The sequence below is a fragment of the Squalius cephalus genome (genome assembly GCF_949319135.1).
Source record: "Squalius cephalus genome assembly, chromosome: 11".
Lineage (NCBI taxonomy): Eukaryota > Metazoa > Chordata > Actinopteri > Cypriniformes > Leuciscidae > Squalius > Squalius cephalus.
The window spans coordinates 12,239,849-12,247,952 of NC_137132.1; the positions used below are offsets into that span (position 1 = coordinate 12,239,849).

The 8,104-nt window shown below is 39.0% G+C and overlaps 2 protein-coding genes across 2 annotated transcripts; one reads left to right on the forward strand and one right to left on the reverse strand.

Moving 5' to 3' along the window:
- The first annotated feature begins 25 nt into the window (after nucleotides 1-25).
- On the forward strand, nucleotides 26-2,552 carry LOC307166836 (dehydrogenase/reductase SDR family member 11-like). Its single transcript, XM_079885534.1, has 7 exons — nucleotides 26-460; nucleotides 861-1,070; nucleotides 1,175-1,269; nucleotides 1,357-1,486; nucleotides 1,570-1,662; nucleotides 1,739-1,804; nucleotides 2,051-2,552. The coding sequence occupies exons 1-7, from the start codon at nucleotides 329-331 to the stop codon at nucleotides 2,090-2,092; spliced, it is 768 nt and encodes a 255-aa protein (XP_079741660.1). The 5' UTR covers nucleotides 26-328; the 3' UTR covers nucleotides 2,093-2,552.
- Nucleotides 2,553-3,771: 1,219 nt separating this feature from the next.
- Nucleotides 3,772-7,724, reverse strand: proca1 (protein interacting with cyclin A1). Its single transcript, XM_079885533.1, has 4 exons — nucleotides 7,089-7,724; nucleotides 6,841-6,973; nucleotides 6,143-6,277; nucleotides 3,772-6,041 (listed from the first exon to the last, which is right to left on the reverse strand). The coding sequence occupies exons 1-4, from the start codon at nucleotides 7,618-7,620 to the stop codon at nucleotides 4,541-4,543; spliced, it is 2,301 nt and encodes a 766-aa protein (XP_079741659.1). The 5' UTR covers nucleotides 7,621-7,724; the 3' UTR covers nucleotides 3,772-4,540.
- Nucleotides 7,725-8,104: the final 380 nt, after the last annotated feature.

The following is an 8,104-nucleotide window of genomic DNA, read 5'->3' on the forward strand; positions in this document are numbered from 1 at the left end:
ATAATTCACTGTAAGACAGCATCAGCAGCACGTTTGAACAGTGTATGATGTTGATTACTTTGATTAAAGCCTTATGGATCTTGATTTGCTAGTATTATTTTTTTCTTTTGTTGTGACAATTGCTAACGAATTAGACAAAATTGCTGCTATTGTAAAATATCGTGAGGTCGTTTGCATTAGCCTATTTAATGCGAAATTATAGTAGAATCGGAAGTGTGTTGCTATTGGCTAGATTCTCAGGGAGTGTTCGTTTACATAAGGGGTTGCAGTGATGATCTGACTGCAAACTGGCAGCAGCTCTTCTGTAAGAGTTTTGTGAACTTGTAACATGGATCGCTGGAAAGGCAGGGTTGCTCTTGTCACTGGGGCTTCAGTGGGAATCGGAGCTGCAATCGCAAAGTCTCTTGTGCAGCATGGCATGAAGGTGGTCGGATGTGCCAGAAATGTGAAGCAAATTGAGGTAATTATACATCTATCTGCAGAAAAAAAGATTGCCTATACTGATTGATGTCGAAAAACGGCATCGTGTGGAAATTGAAGGTAGTGAAGACGCACCTCGCACGACATGAGCAGGCAAGAAAGTGTTTGTACAGAGAAAGTCTGTGTTGTTCACTATTTATTAAATACCTTGATAACTGATCTTTTATTAATTTATGTCATGTAATTTAAAATATGTTTAAAAAGTGCCCAATCTTGTCAAAGCAAAAATGTCCAAGATTATTCAATAACAACAATGCATTGTAGCCTATATTGGATTCCTGCCAAATATAGCCTACTGTATGATATAACAGCAGTAATAATGGTTCTGAGCTTTAAAACCTTCATGAAATTTGAATCTCAAAGAACTTTTTCTTTCGCAGAATTTGGCTGCAGAATGTGTCAGTAGTGGATTCAGCGGCACTCTGTTCCCGTATAAATGTGATCTGTCTGTAGAGGACGAAGTGTTATCCATGTTCTCCTGGATCAAAGTTCAACATCAGGGCATTGACGTGTGCATTAATAATGCTGGTTTGGCTCTCCCAGAGCCTCTATTGAGAGGCAAAACCAGTGGCTGGAGGACTATGATGGATGTAAGTAACTCAGCAGGAACACAAATAAGCAGGTATTCCTAACCTGGCAATATAAAGAAAGCGTGATGTTAGTCATCTCATCTCAAAATGTTTCAATTTTTCAGGTGAATGTCATTGCCCTGTCAGTGTGCACCCGTGAGGCTTACCAGTCCATGAAAGAAAGAAAAGTTGATGATGGCCATATCATCAATATTAACAGGTACAGTAGAATTTCATTGCACCTTTTTATGCATATTCATGTTTATGTCCAGGTACCAAGCATTCAGGACCTTAAAATGTGTTTCAGTATTTGTGGACACCGGGTTATCAACAACGCTGATGCACACTTCTACACTGCCAGCAAATATGCTGTGACTGCTCTCACTGAAGGTCTCCGGCAAGAGTTACGCGAGGCCAAAACCCACATACGTGCCACAGTAAGAACAGGATGAACACTTTTCTAACTTTAAAACTAAAGTTCTAAGACTTATTGGCACTAAGATTGCTCTTTCTTTAACAGTGTATATCTCCTGGTTTAGTGGAGACAGAATTTGCCTACCGGCTCTTTAGTGAAACCCCAGAAAAAGCTGTTGCTACGTACAAAAGTGTAAAGGTATAGACACATTTTCATTCCTTTCTACACGTTTTAGGTCATCATTTATTTAAATATTGAAATATCATATTCACAGTGCCTGCAAGCAGCTGACATAACCAATGCAGTGGGGTATGTCCTAAGTGCTCCTCCTCATGTTCAAGTAAGAATCATTTATCACTATTTTGCTGTTAATGTTTGCAGTCACAATTTTCTGATTATGAGATGAATGGGATATTTTGGTGATGAAATTAGCCTCACGTGACAAGATTGAGAATGAAATCTCTGTTCTTTATGCTGATACAGAATCGATTTGAACAGCAGTGGGAAATTTCCTTGGTAAAATCTTTATTTAATGGCAGTTTTTATTGTTTTTTTAAACAGAAGTTTTTTCTTTCTCTTTGTGTAGATTGGTGACATTGAGATAATGCCCGTTGAGCAGCTGATGTAACATGAACAGATAAACAGGATCAAGAATCTCTGACGAATCTCTTGTGGCAATTATCAAGTAGAAAATACTGCTCTGATGCAGTATTTTGATGTAACATTTTGTTTTACTATTTTATTTAGACTCAATTTTTAGAAACTAAATACTCTTGGTTCTGTTTTAATTAAATATTAAAACAATTATCAGCCTTGGAAAATGCAGAATCGGTGTCATTTATTTTCCGTGGCATATTGATGAACATTTACAGACAAAGAACCAGTGCTGATGCTTCTTCACAAACTTTACTTTTGTGAAGACAAACTTTACAGCTCAGCATTGAAGGGTCATATTGCATTATTGGCTTGAATCAAACATTGACTGAGGTATTGAGTTTAGACCATAAACCCTTGTAACCTGAGGCATTACCTAACTCAACATCTTAATGCACTTTTGAAAAGAAAAACATTCTCGTGGAATCAGTAAGATTGGTTTAATTTTACATAGTAAGAAACTTTTACAACTGAACAAATTATGCTAGAATTAATGATGATAAAAAGACATTCGCATTCGCTTGTGAAGACTTGTGCAGACTTTTATGATACATTTATGATACATTTATACATCTTATTCACTTTCATTATATGGAAAAGAACAGCAAAAGTTTTTCAAACATTTACCTCTGTTTTATGGGTAAAGAAAATCATATAAGTTGGAACAACTTGAAAGTAAGTAAATGACAGATCAGCATTTTTGAACTGACAGCACTATTATATGACTAGACCTGATTTTCACTTTAAAATGAACTGTATTTTGATCCCGAAAGTGTGTGTGAAGAAACTTCCAAAAAGCTCTTTACTCTTTCTTGGTTTTTCTGCTTGTCTCTGAAATCAAGCGTGACAACTGTTGAATATTAAAAAGTACTGAAAGTACTACCAACGTTCATCATGCCAAGAGCTGAAAACAACACCTTAATAAATTGTTTTAATGTTGTAAAGTAAATGTTGCTTTCCAATGCCTTTATGATGACTGATGTTGCTCTTGCATCAGTTTTAAGACTCTGTTGCTGCTCTTGGTCCAATGTTTCCTCATGCATGATTGGCATCTCAAGGAAAATTCCCTAGCAACCAGAAATGTTCAGTCCAAAGTATATAAGGGAAGCATGAAGTGCTCATTGTTTTGCCATTAAAGTATTCAAATTGTAAAGCGGATTACAATTATCTTGCTTTAAACCAAAAATCTTTTTTCATTTAGTTATTTAGCCACTTTTCATACTTTTTACCCCCCTCACATTCGTTCTAGTTCCTCTGCTGCCTTTCGATGGCCTGTCTCATCTCAGTATGTGGACAGAATGTGCAGTTACTCAGCAAAAGCCTCTTGTTCTCATGGGAACACGTTACCGCCCTCTTAACCCCATTTCCATGACCGTAACAGCACGAAATGCTGTGGAATCAATCATGAATTGTCTTTTATGCTTTGTAAGTGATACTATTGTACTGTTTTTGGAATGTATATTATTTCATAATGCCTACACCCTCTGAATGCTGGATTATTTTTCCATGTCTGGGAACCAGGGAGCTGGTATGAGACTCCACATTGTTTTCATGTGCTCATTCTGAAACTGCTGAGTACAGCAGGGTCACGGAGGAGGAAGTTGGTGTGATGCAAAATGGTGTGATGTTCTACTCAGGCCATAATATGAATAAATTTGGGTGGTCCCTCTTTTGAATAATGGAAAACCCACATTTGGCTCTCTTTAACCATGTAATGACACACACACACACACACACACACACACACATATATGTGCATATTTGCACCTTGATCAACTTTTGTGGTTACTTAGACATTTAAAAACCCTATTGACACATAAATACTTTCAAAAGCCCCAACCTTAATAGTTCAAGTCTTAATTAGGAGGTCAGATCCCCCAAATGGCATATTTCAGACTGCGATTCTGCAAAGGCCACACTTTTTAACAAGAGCATGTGAGGGTCAGCTGATGGGAGATTTGAGTCCAGTGTTACAATACTCATTTCAAGTCAGGGGGGTGAGTGAGGCACCTAAACCAGATTATCCTTTGAGAAGAATGTGACCCTTTCTGCTTAAGTCCACTGGTAAAGGCCTAGGAAGGCCAAAGTCTGTGCTAGAACAAAAACTTGTTTTTTTTGGCACTGTAAATAATCAGGTTACCTGGAAATACACTAAACACTTAACACTCTGTTTTATTAAAAACGAAACCCATATGTTTTCTTAAAAAATGATATATGAGAACCACCAGTGCTCTTATTTACTTTATTCAGCAATCATGTCGAGAAACACATGCTTTATAAAATTGATCTGATCTGTCAGTCTACCATCAATGGAGCTATAAAAACAGAGTAGGTAAAAACATGCTGCTTATTAAAACAAATTTGCTGCATATCATAAGGCAGCCTAGAAGATAAGGTCACACCATGTGGAGCTTATTGAATTTCACTCTCTCTTAAATTTTCCACGCTTTTCTCGGTTTCCTCGCTCCCTGTTTCTCTTCATTTTCGTGTTCCTAGGTCTGCGGGTAGCCATGGACGGAGTGTTAGTCTGTAGAAGGGGAAACATTGATGCCGTATTTATCTCAGGATCCTTCAACTGAAATGCAGTGTCCTTTTCCATCAGGGTCGGGAGGGGTGTTGTGTCTGCAACGTCAGGCAAAACCGCTTCATAGCAGATTTTGATTACACGCCTTCCACTTCTTCCCTTGGTGTCCTTCAAACTTTGTTGTCCGTTTTTTGTTGATGATGATGTGAAGCTTTCCATTGGGTTTTCAAGTCGGTGCAACCCCAGTCTCTCTGGCAGGTCAGTTGGCCCGACAGTCGCAGAACTTGTAGACAATAGAAGATCCTGAGAGCTGATAACATGAGGGGGTTCTTCTGTAGAGGAAGCAATGATTTTCCTCATTCTTTTTCTTCCTTCTCTCTGCCTTGAGCTTGGCCTTCTGGTTCTAACAATGGGTGTTTTTTGTGTAGTGACTACAGGTCCCTTTTCTTCTGTGTACTGTGTACTTTGCATCACCTCCTTTCTTACAGTATTACCGGGACTTGTTGGCGTTGCGAGGGTTACGCCTTCGGTCGGACTTGTTGAGAGCGTTTCTTTCCTGAAATAAGGTTGGGTGACTTCTGTGGACGGATTGTTTTTTCTTTGCTTTTTCTTCCCGCCTCTTTGTCTGAGCTTAGCTCTGATCTTATCACGGACAGCTATGTGAGCTGTAGGAGAGGAAGAGGCTAACTCTGTGACATTTGCTTGTCTGTACTCTAGAATCTCTGGTTCTTTATCTGGCTTTATTGAAGTGGTAATGCCAACAACATCCTGATTATCACTCATTGTCCTCTGAGGATCATCTCTCATCATCTTATTAGAAAGTGGCCCGTTTCCTACAGAGTCTAGCTCAGTGTTCATGAAATTGTTTTCTTTAATGCTAAACCGATTCATCTTCGCCGATTCCTCCATGAAGTTGTTCTTACCCATGACCTCTTCTGTTTGACCGGTCGGCGGCGGCGCGCCGGCCGTTCCTTCATCGACCTTTAACATGGCGTCGAGTTTTTTATTCTTCTTCCTGCCTTTACCCTTCCCTCTTTTCTTCTTGTTCTCTTTTTTCTTTTTCCCGGAATTTTTCTTCCTCTTCTTCTCTGACGCCTGAGTTTCTCCTTTAGCTGTGTCCGTGGACGAGCTTTGCGAGGTGGAGACTGTGGCGAGGACTTTAATGAAATCCTCTGCAGCTGTCACCACATTTGTAAGCGAGGGCTCCTCAGGGGTGGCGGTCTTTGATTCAGAGAATGTCGACTGTGTTGTACTTTCAGTCTTGTTCTGCTTTTCTTCGTCTGACTGTTTCTCCTTAGGAGGAGCGATAGACAATACGTCAATGACATCAATCCCCCCGAAATCATACGGGATCGATTCTTTAATCACTGCAACGGGAACTCTGTCATACTTTTTACACCTTTATGATGGAGAAAAGAGTAAAAATTGCATTAGTTTGGCTGCTGGAGAGTATACCACAGCATAAAGAAGAATTTACAATTCCTGGAATTTGATACTTACACCCCATACCAATGACGCTCAACACACTGCTCTTCAAATGAGAATTCAAAGCAAGGCGCTTCGATCACATTAAAGAAGGCCTGTCCGACCACTCGGGATGAAGTGTCATTTACAAGTCTTAGGCATTCCTTTAAGCTGTAAGAAGCACATATAAATATGGAGATGATTTCAAAATGTTAGATTTTTGAGCGTTTTCACATTAAGATAATGCAGCTGTAAATCTCACGTTTAAACAAAAGTTTCATTTGAAAACATACAAAAAAAGTGGTTATCTGGTGCAATCATTAATTTGATTTTATTTCTACCTGATCTAACCCTTAAATTTAGTTTTGCTGGTGTAACCTACAGTATGTTGATTGTAATATATAAATTGGCATTGAATTGAGTTAATTTAACTTAAGTTATCTGGACATTTTAGGTTAACATTTCTTTCACTGTAGGTTGTAACATCATCAAGATTTTAGGTTAAAATACATAATTTTTTTTTATCATTTTAATCACCTTTTAGTCTTACCATTAAATAGTTAAAAAAACACTAACATTTCCATGTGTCTCAATGACGTCATAAAAACGACAAGTAAACAATAGTAAGATTTTTTAAAAATGTTTAAAGTAGTTTTAAAAGAAGTAGAGCATGCATGCTGCAGGACAGTGCTGTCAGTTATCAAACTTGAATATCTGGACCTCATTAAACTTACGCATTGTCGCAGTCGCAGTGGCTAAGGGAGTGCCATTTAAAGTTGGTGTATCCATAGTTGGAGGAGAATGCATGAATGATGTATGGGCAGTGATCATGGACGCGGCAACATTTGTCGGTCTCTTCGAATTCGCCTGGAGGTAAAAAAAAAAACACATGCACTATTACAAAATGGCTAAACACCTGCTTACAATCCGAAAATTAAAATCTCTACACATTACACAAATAAGTGAATTAAAATCAACTCACCTAACTGTTCATAATGATCCGCGATGTTTCCTGCACCACACCAAAGCGTCCCGGGATAAGTGAAGCCTCGCTTGGTTCGCGTCTTTTTATTGTTCGCTCCATCAGAGTTCGGCTCTTTTGCTTGTTTTGTTTTCGCGATCACGTTTCTGTCGCCTTTTGCTTTCAACTTGTTACAGTTCGCCTTCGCTTCGGACACCCCCGTCAAACTCATCTTTAAATCGGAGCTCATTTGGTTTCTTAGACCAAGTCTGCAAACATGCATGAAGGATTTAACTTGCATTTCGTTTTGGATCACAGAGCAGTCGACCAGGCTGCCCTCGGAGTCATGCACAGAGCGAACCTCTTCAGCTCCATCGGTAACCTGGTGAAGGTGATACTCTCCGACAACTGAACTTTTGGCGCAAAGAGTGTTGTTGAGCATGTAAAAGAGCTCTTTGCTCTCTTTTTCGGAATCTAAAGATTGGCTTAAGAATTCGCCTTTAACAAAGTTCCTGTCTAGATAAGACAGAAACACGAAAAACACGGACCACATCGCGGCGGGCGGCACTTCAGCACCACGGAGAATCAGACAGCACCTTGCCCTCTTCTGTTCAGCGAGGACCGGTTTCTTGTCTGCCGCTCGCGGGGATTCATATATTACCGGTCAATAATGGGAGGGGTCTGTCATTTAATTAACCCTTTCCTCCTCCAATGAACTTGAATAGCCTACCACATGTGCATCTGTTTCCTCCTCCTTTCGTCTCTGTGGCAAGTGAACAATGTTCAATGATTGCCCATTTTTTATTGCAAAAACCTTTTATATTTGCAAAAGGCAAATTCGTATTTTGCGAGAGGGAAATGTTGCAAGGCAAAAAAAGGAACAAACAAAAGGGTGTTTGTTTTGTTTATTTTTAAATCAAATCGATGCTTTTTTGAAACCATATTTTGTGTTAGGTTATTTTCTTTTTATTCATTACATTAAAGGACAATAGAAAGCTAACATTTCAATTGCAAGCATAAAACAATGCACAAGACAT